The sequence below is a fragment of the Barbatula barbatula genome (assembly GCF_947034865.1).
Source record: "Barbatula barbatula genome assembly, chromosome: 15".
In the NCBI taxonomy this organism is placed as follows: domain Eukaryota; kingdom Metazoa; phylum Chordata; class Actinopteri; order Cypriniformes; family Nemacheilidae; genus Barbatula; species Barbatula barbatula.
The window spans coordinates 21,752,234-21,774,637 of record NC_136778.1 but is presented as its reverse complement, the minus strand read 5'-3'; the positions used below and the strand labels follow the sequence as shown (position 1 = coordinate 21,774,637).

The window sequence follows — 22,404 nt, the reverse complement described above, 5'->3', positions numbered from 1 at the left end:
TCATATCTATAAATATGAACTGTTGGGGTTTTTGGCAGATGAGGATTATATGAAAGGTCTGTCCTTCCTCTGCTGTCTTAGTTTTGCTTCAGTATTTTACCTATTTTCAGATTTGATCGATCCGCCTCTTTGAATAATTGAATATTACCTATGATCAATTGTTGTACATAGAACTCCTATTAAACTTTTTTGAAGAAAACAAAGTATTTTGTTGTTTAATCTTCTTCTGCCTGCTTTTCTTTGATCATTTGACCATAAAATGTGCCAATTTGAAAGGAAAAGTGATCCATTTCCAATCCATGCTGTTTTTTTCTATTCTACAGTCCGGAGTTGATACAGTATGTGATCAAGTGATTGGAAAATGTAAAATCATATAGTCACAGACCTCTGATATACTTGAATCTGATTGGTCAGTCATTGCCGTCAACAGTCATTTATGTGCAAGTATAAACATAGCTGTGCCAGTTTAATGTCTTACAGACCTCTTTCTCCCTAAATGAATATTTAATGTAAATTTGACATTAAACTTTAAATCAGGAACCTGATCACCATGTCCAGGTTTATTACATTACCTACTATCCGATCTAATCCAACTATATTTGATTAAGAGCTTTACACAAACAAAGTGCTGTACAGAGAATAAATAAGACATTTAATAAAAGACCTAGCAGCTCGTACTATATACTATATACTGTTGTATATGTTGCTGGTATAAGTGCGTTTGGTTACATGACCTTTAGATCTGGTAGTCACAGGATAAAAATCATAATACTTTTGTCTCTGGTTCTGTACAACTTACATTTCGAAGCAATCGGTAAAGTGGCAAAGTTTGTATTTCCTTGATGCTTAAAGTCACCTTTTTGCATTATTTCTCTCAAAATATTTAGAAAAGTTGTTCATGATTGTGGTGACGGGTACGGAAACAACCAGCAGACCTCAGAATGCAAAGGGTAGCTACAATCCTCCCGGCCGCTGTCTGTGGATACACATCCCCGTAGCCTACTGTTGTCATGGAAACAATGGCCCAACACCAACAATAAGGAGGGGAAGACATCTTGGTCGAAGCGTCCTCCTTCTGGGTATAGTAGATCAACGTTGAGAAGAATGATATTCCAAGGGTAATGAAAAGAATGAGAAGCCGCACCTCATGGTGGCAATGTTTCAGTGTTTCCACAAAAGCGCTCATGCCTTCTGAATGTCTCGCAGAGCTTTAGGACCCTGAAGTCCCTCATCAACCGGAGAACCTGAACCACTTATCCGATGTTGACCAGACCTTGGGTGTCCTCAGTGTCCTCCTCGTCAAAACCTTCGAAGGCAAGTATGACGTAGAAAGGCAAGATGGAAGCAATGTCGATCATATTCAAAGGATTTCCCAAAAGGGAAGCAGCAGCGACCACTCGCAGGGTGACCTCCACCGAGAAGAAAATAATGCAGATAAACTCTAAACAGGCAGAATACTTGCTATCAATGTGCCTGAACTTGGGCACACTGTGGACACACATGGCCACGATTGAGCATGAACGAGCACACAGCGGCGACCTTCGAACTTCTGGAGTAATTGGGATCTTCAAGCGGGATCTTCACATTAACCTTCGCATATCTGAGCACCACGTGCCCTCAAACTCCATGTCATCCCCGACGACTGAAACCGCTCCGGACGACGCATCACAAACAGACTCAGCATTCTCTTCCTTCACGTCTTTTTGCTCCAGAAACCAATCGACACAGCAGACATCCAGATCCATCACACAAAAGCCCAGGTATTCCATCACCTGAATGAAGCAAAACACACAGAGCTCCTCCAAAGCGTGAAAGTGGCCCGTGCGGTAGAAATTGAGGACGCAGTGAAAGACTTGTGGGCTCCTGTCGAGTAGTACTCCCCCTCGGCGGGGCTGTAGTCGTCACAGAGCTCCAGTATGGCTGCGACGTTACAGCACTGGACTAACTGACCCACGCGCGTGTTCGGGAAGCGGAGCTGAACGCAGCGCTCCACCTTGTGCTGGATACCTCCAACGTTGATGTTAACCAGATCTTCTTCAATGCTCTTGTGGTGAAAAACTGGTCCATACACCATGGTGGAGGTACTATTTCAGTCACTTCAGGAAACTCCAGGAAGGTGTCCTTGCATTATCTAAAGAAATGGTAAAAAGTGTAAGGCTAGTTATGTCAACAATACTCAAAGCATGACTACACAAAGAACAAATCCCCGCTACATTATCTAGATTTTGTATATGCGGTAAAAAATTATTGACACATTGCCTAAAATCCATGTGTGTCCAATAATCATATTTTTATATTAGCTGTCTTAACTAACACATGCTTTAGGACACATACCCATTAGAATTTAACTCAACTAAATTCTCAGGACTGTTCATAAATATGAGTCGGGGCAAGTTGTCACACTTTTGTAACAATTTGGCTTTTAAATTCAATTGAAAAGTGGGTACTTTAACTCACGCATGTGATACAAAATGAGAGTTTTGTCTAAAATCAGTTTGTATTTCACTAGAGATGTAATAGATCATATTAGCAAATGCTCTGAGTTTAGTTAAATGCACTGTAAATGCAAAACTCACTTTAGTTGGACATGATCTATTATTCATTGACATTGAGACTAGATGAAATTTACAAAAATGCTTGTCTCTTCATTTGTCTATTCTTGAGTCTCTGTGTGTATATTGCAAAGATATCTACTTATGATAATAATAATAATAATCAAAAATATTAATTAAAATATAATATATAAACATTGGCATTAATATTGATTTAATGAAAAGTATTATCAGATACAAAGTAACTAAGTAATAGCTACTTGAGTAGTTTTTTCATTGCATACTTTTTTTTTACTTTATTATAAAAAAAGTGACTTTTGCTTTTACTATTAACAATTTCTCTACTTATTACTTGTTACTTGTACTATTACTTGAGTAAAGATTTTGCCTCCCACCTCCACGCCATAATATTGACATTTAAAATGCATCAGTTGCAAAATGCAAAAAAACTGTAAAACAATTGTGAAACACAAAAAACATCAGAAGTTATTATTTACGTAAGTACAAACAAACAGACACCCGGAAAAAGCATGCAAGTTTACTTGTTTCTCAAACTTCTCAAACAGACTTAGTTATTGATACTGTAACGTTTTTTCCATTGGAATAATAGTTATTATATCAAGAAACAGAAATCAGACAAAACTCAATACAGAACCACATCAATAAAATATCACCCGTGCGAACTGAACTGATGGTGTCCAAATAAATACAGTATATCACCCAAACCATACGTACGTGTGAAGTATCCAGAAAGTCATACAACTGCAGCTGAACGTTGGCAGTAGATCGCCGTCTGGTGAAGGCGCAGTTGGAGCGCGCTATCTTTACGCGCATCACCTGTGCGCAATCAGCAGAGACGCGCTGATCATATATAAGCCGGAGCGCTTCTTCCTCTCCGTTAAACCAGATCTACGACATCTACGGAGAATGGGACGCGTTGAAACATGGTGTGTGGTGTAACAGTGATGTCTTTTAATTCAGCATGAGAAGTGTGTTTAAGCCTTTGTGTTACGCTCCTAGGGTTTTATGGCTTGTTGTGTTACCCGCTGTGTTCATTCATGCAGACACTTTAGCAGGTAAGCCAAGCTTTAGGCGTCTAAAATGTTTAAGATGCTTTATAGGCCATTTCTGGTTTCAGATGGAATTCATGCTGAATGCCTTGACAATAGAGTACAGTTTACCATCCTCGGTTCTTGGAGTACCAGAGGTCTTTTAGGGGTCTATGCAGTCAGTAAGTTGCCAGTATCCCATTGTTTGTATGTCAATGATTTGGCACACCTGTGACTCAATTCAGGTCTGCTCGACACTTTCAGATGACACACAGACGGTACTCCTCACACCTTACCTGGCAGCTCAGTGTGGCTACACTCAGAAATCTGATCCTTGGGGTAATACAATCGTCTCGGCCTCCCGGCAGAGCTGTTTTACCCAAAACAAGGTACATGCCTTATCAATTTTGCGTTGTTCTAACAAGCTCATCTTTTGTTTATCACACGGGTAGTGGATTAAACCGTGGGTAGATTGTAATTGAAAGCATGCGTGTGTTCATGAACTATGTAATTGTACTTTTTTTTTGTATAGGGTGACATAGAATTTACTGTAGCCCTACAGTTTAAACTGTATGAATTCCCATCTTTTTCTGAGACTGTCCATGAAGTGACCAAATCGTGCCCTCATAAAATGATGTCGCGTGAGATTTTGTGCGAGGCAAACTTCATGGAGGCAAGTGGTGTTTTTTTTTTTCTCAAAATACCAATATTTGAATATGGAAAATTGAGACATTCCTTAAGTGGTCAGTATGCATCATAGCTTGGGTTTGAAAGATTTCACATTCTGCTTGCAACTGCTTTGCTTTCTCCGTGCTCTGAAATGTCATGTGACATCGGAATGTGTTTTTGCTTCCTGTCTTTAATTCGCGTTCCATTAGGTGTCCGTAAGGAATGCAATACCAGAAAAGAACTCCGCATTAGAACAGTGGGTACGTCTGGTTTGTGTCATTGCAAAAAGGATCCATAAATATCTGCATTAGTTTCATCCTCTCCCACTTTGTGGCCTCTAGGTCTTTCACAATATCAGATTTTCACTACACAATTGCTGCCACAATGCTCTGTTTTACAGCCCGCAGTTGTTTCTAACTTGGAACTCTGGAAAATAATTCTCTTCACCCCTGAAGAGAGGACCTTTGATGAAGAGGACATTCTAAGAATGGGTTATAGTCTTAACAGTTCTCCGACGCGGCTGGTGATGCGAAGCCCGTACAACATGGCTGAGAACTACATGCAAAAAGTAGGAATCCTTCTGAATGCCATTATACATTTATTTTAGTGTCTGACATGTCCTTCTGTGACAGGTTGCAGATGTGGATATGATCGTGTTTAAGTCACTTGTCTTGTACCGAGATTTATGGATGATGACTATAGTTGAGTCTTCAGCTGCCTGTCCAACAAGTGAGCCTTTCACATGTTATTTGCAGCAGGTATCATTGTTGGGTGTCATGAATGGTAACCTCCCAAAGTAACACAAATTCACATGATCTACAGTTAATTGAGATTGGATGCAAATTAATGTGAAGTTGTGAAGACCATGTACTCTGGTTTGATCTCAGATGGAGCTGCTGTGTTTGGTCATATGATTACTTGGCGTGTTCCTTGGCACATCGCCCCTTTGGTGTCCTCTGGAGTTTAGATTTTTGAAGTCCACCTGGGAGTTAACGGCAGAAGACTTACGCCTGCAGAAATGGACAGTCGCAACTACACCATGACCTTCACAGAGTCCCATATAGTAGTTGAGATTCCCATCGGTGCTCCTGATGGGTACTACAAGGTTGGGTGTTTCTGCTGCTTTTGGGGAATTTTTTCCTCTACTTTCATTAAATTGTAAAAAGCATAGTAACATGTCTTCTGAATTTGTTACAGAGTCATGTTCAAACACAGTGCTACCACATCAGTTACACCATAGAGCCCATGATGGAAATCCTGTGGAACGAGGGGCTGGATAACACAACGTATAAGGTTTTGTTCCCCATAACCACCCCTCTGATACCCTGGATGCCCCAGATTACTGACAGTGAGTAATGGCATAACATATTGGTTAGGGTTCAGAAGGGTTGTCTTAATTTCCATGAGAATTGTTTGTGCTCAGATACTCAAGCGACGCTGAAGATGTTTGATGTCCTGGTGGGTTACTACTTGCCTGATGTGCAGCTGTGGAACATCACCTTCGGCTCAGAGCTGCTGAGCATCTCTGAGGTCATTCGTAAAGGTTTTGGTCTTCAGGAGCACAGCTACCCAAATGGCACCAAAGCGTTTTCTCTACAAGTGTCCTTCTCTGATTCCAATGTCCAGAAGGTACGTTTGGGTGCTGTCCTGTTTCAGCTCTTGTTTCGATGGCTGCATTAATGTCCCAACATGATTGTTCTGTGCAGAATATTCAGCCTGGTGTTACAACCTACACTCTTCCCCTCATCTTTGAATTCGTCATCTTGCCAGAACGAACAACTTTCTTGCAATCCGTAGTCCTAGAAGCTTCATTACAGGATTTCTGTAAGCTATTTGGGTTTCTGAACATTTGGCTAATTCTCTTGAATACGAGATCGGGGTAGGAAATGTGATGGCCACTAGGCTGCAGAACTGTTCAACTGTTATGCTGATGTTAAGGTTTATTTTAACATGGCTTTTTTTGCGGTTTGCAGTCCTCCCTAAAGCAGGAGGATTATGCAAACAAGAGTGTTTCCAAATCTATGTTGAGTATGGCAGCACTCCACACTCCCAACTAAGGATCACACTGGGAGAAAGGGAGCTCGACGACAAGATTTTACAGCAGTACACACATCATCAGAATGACAGTCATCTCATTGTTGATGTTCCGTTGATGTCAACGGATGTGGTATTTGAGGTACTCGACAAAATGTCAAACCTGTCCAACACCGACAATCACAGCATTGATATAAGACCAAGTGAATTAACTAATTTCTTGTTCTCAAAGTCTGTTCAGCTGGCAGGAATCATGGGAAGGGTTGATGTGAAAATCCAAGATGCATTGAATGACTGGCTCTTTCAAGATTTCTCCCTCACCTGTCCTTTCTTTGAACCATTGTTAGGTTGTTGCTTTTTTGCAATCGTGCCTTTTTTACAGTTTGACTGGTTACTTTACTGTTACACTTCCAGATTGTTTTGAAATGGATTAATGACTGATTTATAAATTTGTTTTGGAACCAGAGTGTTTTTCTAACGGCACAATGACTGTAGTTCTACCCAAACTGGAATCTGTACCTGATCTGAAACCCAGTGAACTGTCTCTGAGAGACCCGACCTGCAAACCCTTCTACTACAACGACCACGTTGCTTATTTTCACTTTGCTCTCTGCGATTGTGGGACTTCAAGAACGGTACTGGAAGGAGACTACTGTATGCATGTGCTTCCTGTTGTTGTACACTGTCTAACATTGTGCTTGTTCAGTTTGTTGGGGAAACCATCATGTATGAGAATGAAGTGACATTGAAGCATGATGAACCTCTGCAGAAGATCTACGAATCGCTTGCACAACAACAAAAAGAGTACAGGTGAGCAGCTGGATGAAGTCTAAGTTACCTGGAAAGATGGCCTTTGTTTTATGGCTGATTGTTGTCTGGAGGTGTAGCAAATATGGCCTCCCAGTGAAATTAAGAATATTGCAGCATTTGTAGTAAATGGTGAAAATGTATGTCAACATGCACTTCTGCCTTCTCAAATGATGCAGGTTAAGGCAAAATGCATTACAGGACTTTTGCTTACATTTTTGCCTAGCTTCTCATTCTGGGCTTCTATTTGAAACTCAAGTCTGCAAGTGTATAAAGTCTAGTTTAAAAAAATCTGATTTAGTCTTGTGGCGTATTTCAGCCATTAGATGCTTGTCTGTGTGTAACCTCTGCTGCCAGTTTAATTTCAAAATGCAACTGCTGTTTTATAAATCTAATCAATTCGCAGTGAAGATGCCAACCATGTATTCTACTTCGAAATTCCTTTTCATCGTTTGTCCAAGTCAAAACTATCACAACTTGTTTACGGGGACTTGTGACTGACTTTTTTTTCAGTATCACAGTGTCCTGCATCTATACAGCAAATGCCACTCGGAGTGTGGTATTCCAATCCGTCGCACTGTCTAATGAGCCCAGTGCAGATGTCGCGATGGGTGAACTCTCTGTTCAGCTGAGACTCTCTCAGGGTATGTAAAGCTTTAACATTGCTTGGAATTTTTATTGTATTATGGCAGTCTTGTAAAGTGCTCTTATGCATATTGGTAACTGGGGTCACAATCATATGCAGTTTCTGTATAGCGCCACCTTATCCTTGGATATAAAATGGTTATTTCTTGTGGTAAATGTAATAGTCGTGCAGACATTCTATCTGAATGTGAATTTTCAAAGTATTAGTTCCAACAGCATTCATCCAATTGAGACTAGTGTGCAAAGTCTACAGGCTTTTCAGTTTCTCTGACTGGCTGATGATCCTGCAGTTGGCAATATGTTAACGTTCCTCTTGAGACTATTTTGGCAACGATTTGTATCTGTTAAGTCACTTTTTCTGATTTAATATTTATAACTGGTGGCAAAAATCGCATTGTGCTGCAAGTTGTTGAACAACTACTTTTGTATACTTTACAAGCTCACCAGAAATGGCATTGCGACTTTCGTTTTACGATCAAATCCATTGATTTTCTATGTTAAGGTTATTCATTTCACATGTTAGAAAAGTTAATGTACTGTATATCTAAGCATTGCATGTATGAGCGATCTGAGCTTGTAACCTGTTTTTTATCTAACCCATCAAGATATGGTCTATAGGCTCTTCTATCACGATGAGGATTACCCGGTTCTGAAGTTTCTAAAACAGCCTCTTTATTTTGAGGTGGGTATGGATCATTCCAGAGATTCCAGGATGGCAGTCGTTCTGGAAAACTGCTGGGCAACACTCCACGAAGACAGAACCTCCAATCCTAGATGGGATTTAATAGTTGATGGGTGAGTTTTAAAGCACTCTGCGTGAGAGAAATCCTACAGCGGTTCTGATTATACTCTCTTTAGCTGTGCAAGTCCCAAAGACCCCGAACAAACCACTATTCTTGGTGTAATGCCAGACGACAGGGTACATTTTCCTGAGCACTTCAAGAGATTTGAGGTGAAAACCTTCGATTTCACAGATGAACAGAACGTTGATGTTGAACAGGGTTCCACACTGGCTAGACGGGTAACGAATTAGTTTCAAGCATTTAAAATTGTGCATTTTATGAATTAATATTATAAAGACTGCACTTGTATTGCTGAATAATGGCAGCACCTAAAAACATCTTTACGTATGAACCTTTTGTTTAAAGGTCTAGTGTAATTTAAACTTCAATAACTTATTCTCCTTGTAGGTTTATGTTCATTGTGATGTTGCCATTTGTCACATTGAGGGCGCTGGTGATAGAAGCTGTTTCAAACAGTGCACGGCTCCAGGAAATCCAAGTGTAGGCGACTCCAATCGAGGTAACCGATGAGAAATCTAATCTTGGTTATGGGTGCGTTTCTACATGTGACCCCTTGCCCTGTCTCTCTCCAACAGTTCGCAGAAGCTCAGACTTCACAAAGGACGAACCACAGCATGTGTCTATAGGCCCAATTCTTTTGATGTAGACATCGGACTCCAGTTAGTTTCCACCTGATATGGAAAGTACAAATTTAAAATGTCATCACGTCTACTCTGTTCATGTCAGTTTTTTAGTTTAACTTGGTCTGCTTTTGGTTCAAGCTTACTACCTCAACTGTAAAATTGCCCAATTAATTTTACTATAAACGCATGTACTGGTTTCTACTGTAACTGCTGTGGTAATTCACTAAATGGCATTTCAACTTAAATAAATGGTTTTAAGTCTACAAACATGATCACTTTTATTGTCTGGTAAACTGGCATGAATTCAATTAAAAATCTATTTGGAAGTGTAAGGTCAATTCATGAGTGAACACAAATGAAATGCTTAAGTCAATATTTTTCAGTGGTACTTAAATATGGTTGGACTAGACAGGTGGGAACCATTGATGTTCTGCTGCTGACAATTTATTGGAAGACTTCAAGATTGACAATTTCCTGAAGAATTTTCACTAGGAGTGCTTGCCACGTTCACGCTAGTTAATCTTTAAAATCATGTTTTCATTCAAACTCTCCTGTGACTAAACACTTCAATTTCCAGGTCTGATGAAATGGGAATCATGTGACCACAATAAAAGCTTGTTCAACATTTTGTGCAACAAGAACCGGAAGGCCGGTGACAAGTATGGAGAGGGATTTGAAGTCATACACTGGGGTTTGCTTTTGAATTGAATCTGCCTGTTGGTTATTGTGGCACCACATGAAGTCAAACGCATAATGTTTTTGTGTAGAGGTTTCAAATATTAATTTAATGAATTTAAAAAAAAAGTAAACCATAGTAGGCTAAATATATAACAGTAGTCAAAAGTGCCCCAGAAATGTTTGCTGTCCTACAGTCTTCAAAATGCAGTCTTGTTCAACAAAATAAATGGGTAAATTTTCCTCCTGTTTGGTTTTAAGCATTCTTTCAAATGTCATAAGGAACTCTAGAGATTTTGGAACAACTCGAATGTGAGTGTAGATGACCAAATTAATTTTTTTTAATTGGAAACGATTCTAAATATCTACGTTTCAAGTATCTGAGCCCCTATGCAAAATGCTGTTTTACATGACACTTTCTTCACCATTAAATGTTTTGTACCTTGCCACAGGTCACTGACAGTTCACTGGATGTCTACTAACAAAAGCATTGAAATGTGCACCTTTAACTATTTCCTCTGAAACAGGAAATGAGGCGTGATGCATTCAGTGGCCCCTCCCTTTTTAAATAGCCAGTAGCGTTTACCTCACAGCTTGGAATTTGATGACATTCTGAAGAGCAATATGGTGTCAAACATTTTTGATCCGTTGCCGTAGACTTGAGACTGAGTTAATACATCTTCTGAATTTTCATTTCGTTAGTGTTTGTGCAGAAATGTTTTTTTTCTGTAAAGAGCATTTGCAACAATGCAAATGTTGATAAAGATAGCATTAAAAATATTCATCCAAACCCTAATATATACAGTTTATCTTGGTTTAATTTATGGACGCCACTGCTTATGTTCGAAAGACAACAAGCAGAGAGAGTTGATCGGTTGTATAAACGCACATACGTGTAACCATAAACACCATCTATATTCCTGCTGCAGTAACGGGCGGTCTAGATAAAGACCATAAAGAGGTTAAACTCGTCTGTATTGTTTTTCACACAGATAGCCGCTGAAACGGTCTGGAATGAAGATGCATGTGCTCTGTTTGATAACACGGACTGTGCCATTCTGTCCTTCTTATCACCAAGTAGAAGACTTTCACAGTTATTCTTCAGATGGAAGCTAAATATTTGGGGTTTTCCTGTAACATGACGATGAAAACTATAGTTTCATGAGTGTCATATGCACTCTTGTGAGGGTTGCCAGACTATATCAATGTTTTGCATCCTAGTGAATATTCAAAGCAAGGCCCAGAAGAGTGAAAACTTTCAAACCTCTAAAGGCATTACATAAGAAAGCATGTACTTTTAAATTACTCTCTCACTTTATATTGTCGTCAATTCATGTTTACATTTTTTTTAAATGAATATGTACTGTATAATGTCGCTTTCATGTTTTGTTAATAACTTATAAACAATAGAATGTTGTGATGTTAAATAACTTTGTAAGCATGCTCAAATCCCCAGAAACAGGCCAAAATGTTTTCTCACTCAAATTCTGCACGTCTGTGGGGAAAACCTCAACATCTGGATGTGGAGGGGAGTATACTGTTCGTGTATGGTTCTCAAACCTTTACATGATCGGGGTCACGGCTTTGAGAGCACATGTGGATAAAATGTACCTCAAAAAAATGTAAGCTGCTTGGGATAAAGTGTATTAAAACTTAAGCAAGCCATTTACTAGCCATGCCTTTTAAATGGAATTCACATTTCAGTTCAGGCACATGCTTCCCACATCATCACATGACTCTTTAGGCCTCTTTGATATGTGCCATGACAGTGCACTTCATATAAATAATGATGCTCTTGGGTCTCTACAGCTGTCTCTCTGAATCCAACTTTGATTTGACACAGACATTTCTCAGGTTGAAAAATGAAATAATGCATTTTTTTGTCCATGCAGCAGAATCTGTTTGCTATTATGATCGTATCTAATTCTTCTTTGTTCTTTAGCGAAAAAAGGTCACAGGCCGGTCACACACGTGTGTAATCTGCACTGGCTTCAGACTCGCATACTAACAACTACCCCTTGCTCTTTCTATGCATAACAAAAAAAAACTGGTAGGATTTATGTTTTTTAATGAAGACAAAAAAATCTGCCAAACTTGACACAAAAAATAAGGAAATCATGGGCTTAGTTGTTTTTTTCAGGGATGTTAAAGAACTGAAAGAGTAAGTTTTTCTGGGCAGCGCTGTTTTTTATGTTTTCTGATGTGATCTATATGTCATGCCAATACAGAACACTAAACTGAAATGAATCTGAAAAGAATGTTTTTTTTTTGCAATTTGCATGACTAAATGTTGACTTCCTGTTTTTCTTTCTTTTGTCAGGCTAGTTGGAGCCGATCATTCAGCGGTTCAAAGTGGTGATGATAATGGCAGATTGATTAAAGCCCTGGAGGAAAGGGTGGACTGACTCTCTTTCATTAGCTCTAGTTTAAGGAAACCAACACTGCAGAAACTAAAACATCGCTCAGTTTCATTGAAGATAGCAGATATTTCAAACTAACATTTCAATGCAATTTTCTTGAAACGCTTAGGGATGCTTTGCGAGTTCTTTGCAAATGGGATGGAACTTCAAGGTTCAGCTACACGTTTATCAAACATTTCATGCTGTCGGCAGACTGGGACAAGCTTCTAATTTTGTTATCTCTGTAATTGAGGAAAAAGAATTTGGAGATTTTATCTCATGTTTTACTCTCTAAGAAACATTTGATTTAAATGTGGCTGCTACTTTTCATGCAGAGATGTGTTGCCAAGTTCTAGCGTGAGAAGAAATGAATTAAAGTCAAGAGCTGATGTAACTAATGTGCATAGTTTTACTATAGTATACGCTTGTGTCTACACAATAGTAATGCAATGTTCCCACACAAGGAAGTTCAACAGATAAACTAGGAAATGGCAAGAGAGTTTTTTTTCCGCTCTTGTCTGTACAGGATACACATTCGCTCACATTGGTTAATGAAAGTAAATAAACACATAATGGGATTTGATATTTAGGTTTGACATGGGCCTTGCTTCTTTTTATCAAATCCATTGCTAGACATTCATTAGGGGGGGATCTTTTATATTTCTAAACCAGAAGACCCCTCTTTATGCATGTATGAAATGTGCATAGCGTTTGGAGGCTATTTATAAAAGATGGAAATCCTATAAATTTTGAGGTGAGGAATCTGCCCCCCTTGAAATTCAATCCATGGGCTCCACTCCCCCTCGTTGCCCCAATTTCGAGCCCTTACCGGATCACAGAATTACTGTATTTGTGTTATTATTTTAAACAGCCACAGTATGCAAATGCATGAATCTATACAATGAATACTTTAATAATGAATCTCCTATTGATTTTGTTATACGCAGCACGGTAAAAGATCACACCATATTCGGCAGAGATTCACAGATGCGTACACCTCTTGCAATCGGAGAGTGATGTTTACACAGCACAGATTGTGTACCTAAAAACAAACCGAACTGTGATTGGTCGCTTTACAAGTCCTTCAGATGGAGATGGCCGGTTCTGCACCTGCACTTTTGCTTAGATAAAGGTCAAATGCACAAAAATGAAAATGCATCCCAGCATTTAATTGTAAAGATCCACTGACATGTGGATGTTGTTCTTCTTAAGACAACATGTGCATTGCATGTACACAATGTGAATGTACAATATTTTTTGGAACATCGAGCAGGCAATGATTTTTTTGCATTTCTTGACAATGACTGTGACTTAAAAGTTTTGTACTGTGAAGTATTAATAACATTGTTCAAATGTGTTCTTAAGTTGTTTACACAGGAAAATCTCCATGGCAACAAACCCAAAGCCGCGACTTCATCTCCCCAGCTGAAGTGTTGCGTGTAAGTGAGGCAGACGCCCCTCTGTTCACCATCAATAAAGTGTCTGTTCCACATACCAGAGAACTCTGACAGACCAATGCAACACTAAATCAAGACCCTGCGCTCTCACAAGCGATCTCTACTGCAAAACAGATACCTACACACATTTAAACCAGACAAAAAGTCAAACACATATGCAGGAATCCTTTTGCTTTGCATGAAAATGCTGCTGTTCAATGTGTGTTTGAACTTGAAACCAGAGGCGGGTCAGAACGTTTTATATTGGGGTCCATAGACCACTTTGGAAGTCATAAACAAAGCTGGTTCAGAAGAACTTCCTGTTTCAGTTTTTAAACACTACAATAAATGTTTTGAACAAAACTAAATATTTAATATTTTAAACGATATAAAAATATTATGAATAAAATAAAACTATATAAATAAAACTTCATTTTTAGATGAATTGACAGCATCACAAGACACACATGAAAAATCCAGCTCATCACTTTAAACATATCGTAAATACATGTACAAATATTACTGTTGTATTGCTTAAACGTAAACTTAAAAAAAGTTTGTTGTAATGACTCAATTTAATCATGTGCATCGGTTCCACGCGGTTTAAGTACGTTTTTAAAAAAACTTAACATGTACATGATTAAATTGAGTCATTCCAACAAACTTTTTTTCAGTGTAAATATGAACTTGTTGTTTTGCAGTATTTGAGGTAAAAAGAATATATACAACGTCTTTTCTGTTATTTAGAATTTTCTGCAAATAAATGCAAACAAACGTTTTTTTTATTCGAGATAAATATTGTTAGTAGTTTACAGAATGAAACTGAATTGATAATTTTACCTTAACACATACTGTACCTTAAGATATAAAGAAAGACAAAAAATCTTTTGAATTGGTCTCTTATTATTTTCTGTGGCTGTATGTAGTCTCCGAGAGAGTCTCCTGCCTTAACCATTATAACCATTATAAACTGTCAAAACACCTGTTTTCTTGGATATGAATAACAGATTGAACATTAATGTATGTAATATCTATATCACTCACGTTGAAACAAAACAATATAATGACTTTCCAGTGTTTTTTGTTAAACATTACCTACTACCGGCCAAACAAATGGCTAAGCAAACAAGATGCTGAATTGTTCCTGATTACCAACATCCAGCGCTGTGATTACAGGCCATTTCTGAGTTTCCCTCCTGCTCCCCTTATCAGAGAGCACAAGCTTTTCCACGGCCCCCTACCACAGGAAATGAGGGTGCGGTGCCTTTGAGAAAGGGCACAGAAGCATCGGGAATCTTCAGACTGAGGTCCAACAACAAGACCTGATATTCACATTGACCTGAAAACTCAACGTCCACTTGCCTGAGACATGGTGAAGTTGAACCAAAAATAACATTTCAGGAACTTTTCACCCCAACACCACGAGAATGTTGGTGTTTGAACAACCTTGGACCCCATTGACTTTCATTGTGTGAGCACAAAACCATTGAGGCATTTCTTCAAATATACCTTTATTTGTGTTGCACTGAAGAGTCACATACAGGTTTGATATGACGGTAAATAAATGATGACAGAATGTTCAGTTTTGGGTCTACTATGCCTTAACATTTTAAATAGACTTAGAAGATAAAGGGTCGTATGAGTCAAATCTGTTTCATTCAATGGGCATTTTTGAGCAGATAAAAAAAGTTCAGATTCGCTTAATAGGACTAGGATTTATAATCCAAGTATTTCAGCATCGTTGAATTGCCCGATAGGACATTTCCCACACCTTATCCACGATAGCGGGAGCAGTCAAGATTATGAATTGAGGAAAAGGAGGTCTGAGATTTCACTGGGTTTGTCGGGAAGGCATCCTCTGAAAACTATTCCAGATCACATCAAATGCGCCGTCTTTGTACAGTATTGTACAATATCTGTTGGATGTCTGGAAATCATCCTGGGTCTCAAAGCATGCAGAAGTTTCTTATGCGTGTTTGCACTCAATATTTTCTTCACCGGGGACTTCAACACTCCAGAAGCAGATAGAATCTGAAAGGCCTCTTTTGGAAAAAAAACGTATCTAAAGTATCTTGTATTTCCAAATAAACCTAATATTTCTTCGAGTACGCAGGGGCGCGGGGGCGTTGCTCATGCACTGATGCTGTCGAGCAGCTGTGAGCTGCATGCCGTGATGAATCTGTGGACAGCTGCCATCCCCAGACACGCAAACGCAGAAAATATGAGCTGCAGAATGCACTTGTTTTGTTAGGCAATGATAAATATGCGACGGACATTCTAAAGTTCTGGACTATATAAGACTTTTCATCCATGGATTTCCTTCAAGGGATTTCTCCTTGAGTGCCGTCTCATTAAATCTGCCCTGCATGGATTTAAAGGAACTTTGATGGATAGTTCAAGCAAAGTGATTACCCTCATGTCAATCCAAAATCCAACCCGTGTGACCTTCTTTCTAGAACACAAGAGACGTTAGCAGAATGTCCAAGCTGTTCTTTTCTCTTACGATTTCTTTCAGTGAATGAAATCATGTTTTTTATTCATATTAATAAGTAATAATTCATTCATATTTATATTTTTGGGTCTGTTCCATAACACAAAGCTATCAAGAAACTTTGCTACTGAAAAATATATTGTTGTTTTTTGTTGGTTAACTTACATATATAAGTTACCTGGTTGCCTTAAAATGTTGAGTTATGTCAACTTAATTGGGTGCAAACTCATGTTGTTGACTACTATTCTTCAGTTGAATGAACTCTATATTTAAAGGCCACTAGGTCACTTTTGTTAAGTTGAACCAAAATGTTTTACAGTGAATTTTTTTTACGTTTGGAGCTTGACAGCCCCAGTCCCCTTTCCATTTCATTCAAGCATAAAAGTAACTTCAGTATTCCTTCTAATATTACTTTTTTAAAGTCTAGAGGAAATAGAAAAAGTCTTGAAGTTCACTTCAAAACATACAACTATACTTTCAGTGTACAAACTGATATTGAAATAACTGTCAACAATGAAAACACGTTACCTGCTTAGGTGTACAGTACTTTAAGACTACGTATCTTTGTGATGGCACCGAACACATTTTACAGAGTCAAGTGTTTTGTTGAGTAAAGAAAGGAAACTTTCCACCAATGTTTTCATTCTAATGAACTCCCAGAAGATCATTAATGGAAAGAGCGGTCAGGGGTTAAGTGTTTTCATTGTTTATAAAGATCAAGTTGACCAGCATTGTGACCTCAATACCTTACATTCCTTGCATGGACATCAAGCCGAATGTTTGAAATGGTACACCTCACGTTTACTAAACATGTTTTCTGAGTAATGTCTTGGACACGCTGGAAAGCGTCTCGATGTTCTGCTGATATTGCTCTAGGAAGGATACACTAAATCAGCTGGGATCCAGTGTACTGACAGAAGAATGCTGTGTGATATAGGAGACCCGGCTCATAGAGACATACCTTTCCCACACGGAGAAGCAGTACTGGGTAATGTCACACACACTCCCCCAAATCTGCAGTTCTTTTATCAGTAAAATGATGAATGGAGTGAACGTATACGATGACAGAACTTATAAAGACATACAGTACACAACCCAAATCAGCTATGTAATGTGGTTGCATTGTGCATGACGTTTTTTGAAATGTATGGACGATTACAAGTGAGAATCGTGAGATGCCAGCGGTGGAGGGTTGTTGAGCAGTCAACACCGGAGGCCGGGCTGTGATTTACTCCTGAGGTCAGAAAACCCGGAGACCTTCGCATGAAAAGAGCTGGAGATATGAAACACGGACACTGGAGAGATCCTTCAAATGAGGCTACTGGTTAATGATTGAATCAGCGAAACACGGTACATCTGGACTGGAAAAACATCTTTCATGAACTGCTGAGGTCCTGAAGGTCTGTTGTGGTGCCAGATTGTGCAAACTGAAGCTTTAATTGGTGTGTTAAATGGTCATGGTTCATAAGGTCCAACATCATTTTTATTGCCAGTATTAAATTCATAATTACAGTTTTTGTTGCTCGCTTTGGTACTAGTAATTCCAATCACCGAAACACAATAGTATGATCTTCTTTCAGTTTAGGACTTTTAACAAGCAGTTCATTTAATAGCAAACAATACAAGATACGTGTTTAGGCCTCAGTGCTGAAATTAATACGCTACAGATCTGTAAAAGACAGATTACACAGTTTTTGACATAAGGCAATAAACTTCAACTGCTAACAAGCCTTGTTCAGTACTGAAGCAATAATTTCAAAACTCTTCACACATGCATTACCAACATGACCAAAGAGTTCATCTCACCTCCAAAACTCACTCAGACCAACAAAACACCTCAACAAGCTCATTACAACGTAACACTCGAAAACATGCCTTTCATCCATAACACGCTGAACTAAAAACACTAACAACAAGGAGCATTACATAAACGATGGACTTTTATTTTTGAAGTTTGAATGAATCATTATTTTATAAAGAATAACCAATTTTCACTTTACTGTATTGAATGTACTATACAAAATGTAATCTGAAATGCTGCCATTTTAATATAATACCAACAATTACAGTCAAAAGGGAAATTCCAGGGTTGCTATGATAATAACTGTAAAAAATAGATAAAGATTTAAAGATAAAGATAAAATGTCAACATGGGTAGTTGTTCGTTCATTGTAAATAATTGTGAGGGTTCTAGTCCTCTCTCTAAAACTTTCAAGAAAAAATCATTTTATTTAATTGTCTGCTTATGTACTTAAGTATTATGTAATATATTAGTTTTTAAATAATTACTGCAGAAGTGCATGAAATGTGTCATTGTTCTGTGTCAATGGGGTTTTAACCATTTCACAAGCAATGTGTTAGCATTTGAAAGATGTGTTGAACATGCTGTATATAGTGTTTTACAGGTTGTAGAGTATGAATGACAAAAGTAAATGTGAATTTTTAAAAACGTGGTCACTAAATGCATTTTGTCTGAAAGCAATGAAAACTTCTTACAAATACCTGGGCATTTGGATTGATGATAAATTGTCTTTTGGGGTCCATATTGAGAGCCTTTTAAAAAAACTCATTTTATTTTAGACTAAAGATGTGCTTTCCCTATTCAGCAAGGAAAAGGTTGGTGGACAGTTCGTTCTTAACAGTTTTGGATTATGGTGATTTAATTTCCACTCTACCTCATTTTTATTAAAATAATTAGATGTATTATATCACTCTGCCTTACGTGTCCTTACAGATGCAACAGCTAGGACTCACCACTGCATTCTGTATGAAACTGTAAAATGGCCCTCCCTCTCTCCCTTTTTATTGCCAGAGCACTAATGGGTAAATTACACATTTACATTTAAAATTTACTTATTAACCAAAACAGTGTTTACAGAACAACGTAGTCCAAGAATATATATTTAACTATTCCATCCACAAAAACAGAATTTGGTAAAAAGGCTTTTTCATCATATGCACCAAAAGTCTGGAATGAACTCCAAAACACCTTAAATTTAAAATCACTTCCATCTATTAATATTTTTAAAAACCTTTTAAAGTAAACTCTGATTGAACGGTGTAATGGTTTTAACTAGGTACCTTTAAAATTATATGTCTGTATTTATTTAAGTTAAATACAATGTTTTATGCATGTGTATAGTCTGTGTACTACGATAAGTAGTTTTATTTTCTTTGCAACTTTTTGGCCGCCTATCTTGGCCAGTACTCCCTGGGAGAAGAGTTACTGTAACTCAATGGGACTTTTCCTGGTTAAATAAAGGTTATAATAATCAATAATTCACAGTTTGGACTGCACAGACTTCTGTTTTGCTGAATGTGTGAAGAGTTCTGAAAATGTGACTTCAGTATTGAACAATGCGTGTTAGCATGTGAAAAAACTTCAAATTACCCAACTATTACAGAATCTATCATTCATTCATTCATTCATTTTCTTCCGCTTATCCGGGGCCGGGTCGCGGGGGCAGCAAGTCTAAGCAGAGATGCCCAGACATCCCTCACCCTAGACACTTCCTCCAGCTCTTCCGGGGGGACACCGAGGCGTTCCCAGGCCAGCCGGGAGACATAGTCCCACCAGCGTGTCCTAGGTCTTCCCCGGGGTCTCCTCCCGGTCGGACGGGCCGGGAGCACCTTCCGGGGAAGGCGTCCAGTAGGCATCCGTAACAGATGCCCAAGCCACCTCAGCTGACCCCTCTCGATGTGGAGGAGCAGCGGCTCTACTCCGAGCTCCTCCCGGGTGACCGAGCTTCTCACCCTGTCTCTAAGGGATCGCCCAGCCACCCTGCGGAGGAAGCTCATTTCAGCCGCCTGTATCCGGGATCTTGTCCTTTCGGTCATGACCCAAAGCTCATGACCATAGGTGAGAGTAGGAATGTAGATTGACCGGTAAATTGAGAGCTTCGCCTTGCGGCTCAGCTCTTTCTTCACCACGACGGACCGGTACATCGACCGCATTACTGCAGAAGCTGCACCGATCCGTCTGTCAATCTCCCGTTCCATCCTTCCCGCTCTCGTGAACAAGACCCCGAGATACTTAAACTCCTCCACTTGAGGAAGGAACTCTCCACCAACCTGAAGTGGGCAAGCCACCCTTTTCCGACTGAGGACCATGGCCTCGGATTTGGAGGTACTGATTTTCATTCCAGCCGCTTCACACTCTGCTGCAAACCGTCCCAGTGCATGCTGAAGGTCCTGGTTTGAAGGGGCCAACACGACAACATCATCCGCAAATAGCAGAGACGAGATCGTGTGGTCCCCAAACCTGACACCCTCCGGCCCCTGGCTGCGCCTAGAAATTCTGTCCATAAAAATTACGAACAGAACCGGTGACAAAGGGCAGCCGGAGTCCGACATGCACTGGGAACAAGTCCGACTTACTGCCGGCAATGCGAACCAAGCTCCTGCTTCGGCCGTACAGGGACCTGACAGCCCTTAGTAAAGGACCACAGACCCCATACTCCTGAAGCACCCTCCACAGGATGCCACGAGGGACACAGTTGAATGCCTTCTCCAAATCCACAAAACACATGTGGATTGGTTGAGCAAACTCCCATGAACCCTCCAGCACCCTGTAGAGGGTGTAGAGCTGGTCCAGCGTTCCACGGCCTGGACGAAAACCACACTGTTCCTCCTGAATCCGAGGTTCTACTATCGGCCGTATTCTCCTCTCCAGTACCCTGGCATAGACTTTCCCGGGAAGGCTGAGAAGTGTGATCCCCCTGTAGTTGGAACACACCCTCCGGTCCCCCTTCTTAAAAAAAGGGACCACCACCCCGGTCTGCAATCCCAGAAGCACTGTCCCCGACCGCCAAGCGATGCTGCAGAGGCGTGTCAGCCAAGACAGCCCCACAACATCCAGACTTGAGGTACTCAGGGCGAATCTTATCCACCCCCGGTGCCTTGCCACTGAGGAGTTTCTTGACTACCTCAGTGACTTCGGCTTGGGTGATGGACGAGTCCACCTCTGAGCCCTCAACCTCTGCTTCCTCAATGGAGGACGTGACGGTGGGATTGAGGAGATCCTCGAAGTACTCCTTCCACCGTCCGACGACATCCCCAGTTGAGGTCAACAGCCTCCCACCTCCACTGTAAACAGCGTTGGTAGGGCACTGTTTCCCTCTCCTGAGGCGCCGGACGGTTTGCCAGAATCTCTTCGAGGCCAGTCGATAGTCCTTCTCCATGGCCTCACCAAACTCCTCCCAGACCCGAGTTTTTGCCTCCACAACCACCCGGGCAGCAGTCCGCTTGGCCTGCCGGTACCTGTCAGCTGCCTCAGGAGTCCCACAAGCCAACCAGGCCCGATAAGACTCCTTCTTCAGCTTGACGGTTTCCCTTACTTCCGGTGTCCACCACCGGGTTCGGGGATTCCCGCCTCGACAGGCACCGGAGACCTTACGGCCACAGCTCCGAGTGGCCGCTTCGACAATGGAGGCAGAGAACATGGTCCACTCGGACTCAATGTCTCCAGCCTCCCTCGGGATCTGGTTGAAGCTCTGTCGGAGGTGGGAGTTAAAGATCTCTCTGACAGGAGACTCGGCCATGCGTTCCCAGCAGACCCTTACAGTACGTTTGGGTCTGCCGAGTCTGTCCAGCTTCCTCTCCTGCCATCGGATCCAACTCACCACCAGGTGGTGATCAGTTGACAGCTCCGCCCCTCTCTTAACCCGAGTGTCCAAAACATATGGTCGCAGGTCAGATGAAACGACCACAAAGTCGATCATCGACCTGCGGCCTAGGGTGTCTTGGTGCCACGTGCACTGATGGACACCCTTATGCTTGAACATGGTGTTCGTTATAGACAAACTGTGGCTAGCACAGAAGTCCAATAACTGAACACCGCTCGGGTTCAGATCAGGGGCCGTTCCTCCCAATCACGCCCCTCCAGGTGTCACTGTCGTTGCCGACATGGGCGTTGAAGTCCCCCAGTAGGACGACGGAGTCCCCTTTCCGGCACCCCTCCCAGAGACTCCAAGAAGGTCGGGCACTCTGCACTGCCGTTCGGCCCGTAGGCACAAACAACAGTGAGAGACCTAACCCTGACCCGTAGGCGCAGGGAAACGACCCTCTCGTTCACCGGGGTAAACTCCAAGACATGGCGGGAGAGCTGGGGGGCTATAAGCAGACCCACACCAGCCCGCCGCCTCTCCCCATGGGCAACTCCAGAGTGATGAAGTGTCCATCCTCTCTCGAGCAGTGTGGTTCCAGAGCCCAAGCCATGCGTA

General features: G+C 40.7%; 3 protein-coding genes across 3 annotated transcripts; 2 read left to right on the top strand and 1 right to left on the bottom strand.

The window, feature by feature from the left end:
* Positions 1 to 852: 852 nt before the first annotated feature.
* On the bottom strand, positions 853 to 2,074 carry kcns3b (potassium voltage-gated channel, delayed-rectifier, subfamily S, member 3b; the record flags this gene model as incomplete). Its single annotated transcript, XM_079475466.1, is given in 6 exon segments — positions 853 to 937; positions 939 to 1,204; positions 1,206 to 1,253; positions 1,257 to 1,488; positions 1,591 to 1,870; positions 1,873 to 2,074. Coding segments are annotated over 6 exon segments (1,113 nt in total).
* Positions 2,075 to 3,455: 1,381 nt separating this feature from the next.
* LOC306905179 (uncharacterized protein) lies at positions 3,456 to 5,375 on the top strand. The gene is made up of 9 exons (XM_079475616.1): positions 3,456 to 3,499; positions 3,573 to 3,628; positions 3,691 to 3,783; positions 3,866 to 3,990; positions 4,134 to 4,274; positions 4,480 to 4,530; positions 4,671 to 4,838; positions 4,903 to 4,999; positions 5,158 to 5,375. The coding sequence occupies exons 1-9, from the start codon at positions 3,480 to 3,482 to the stop codon at positions 5,235 to 5,237; spliced, it is 831 nt and encodes a 276-aa protein (XP_079331742.1). The 5' UTR covers positions 3,456 to 3,479; the 3' UTR covers positions 5,238 to 5,375.
* Positions 5,158 to 9,453, top strand: zpax2 (zona pellucida protein AX 2). Its single transcript, XM_079475615.1, has 13 exons — positions 5,158 to 5,375; positions 5,468 to 5,618; positions 5,694 to 5,899; positions 5,977 to 6,094; positions 6,244 to 6,446; positions 6,537 to 6,651; positions 6,770 to 6,939; positions 7,011 to 7,114; positions 7,625 to 7,755; positions 8,362 to 8,551; positions 8,615 to 8,777; positions 8,947 to 9,058; positions 9,135 to 9,453. The coding sequence occupies exons 1-13, from the start codon at positions 5,289 to 5,291 to the stop codon at positions 9,203 to 9,205; spliced, it is 1,821 nt and encodes a 606-aa protein (XP_079331741.1). The 5' UTR covers positions 5,158 to 5,288; the 3' UTR covers positions 9,206 to 9,453.
* The last annotated feature ends 12,951 nt before the right edge of the window (positions 9,454 to 22,404 follow it).

Bases quoted from the DNA above. Each gene is read 5' to 3' on its own strand.
- LOC306905179 (XM_079475616.1), top strand. From the start codon at position 3,480: ATGGGACGCGTTGAAACATG. The intron at 3,784-3,865 runs GTAAGTTGCCAG...CGACACTTTCAG, and splicing joins TTTAGGGGTCTATGCAGTCA to ATGACACACAGACGGTACTC. The intron at 4,531-4,670 runs GTACGTCTGGTT...TCTGTTTTACAG, and splicing joins ACTCCGCATTAGAACAGTGG to CCCGCAGTTGTTTCTAACTT.
- zpax2 (XM_079475615.1), top strand. From the start codon at position 5,289: ATGGACAGTCGCAACTACACCATGACCTTCACAGAGTCCCATATAGTA. The intron at 7,115-7,624 runs GTGAGCAGCTGG...CTTTTTTTTCAG, and splicing joins CAACAACAAAAAGAGTACAG to TATCACAGTGTCCTGCATCT. The intron at 7,756-8,361 runs GTATGTAAAGCT...TAACCCATCAAG, and splicing joins TCAGCTGAGACTCTCTCAGG to ATATGGTCTATAGGCTCTTC.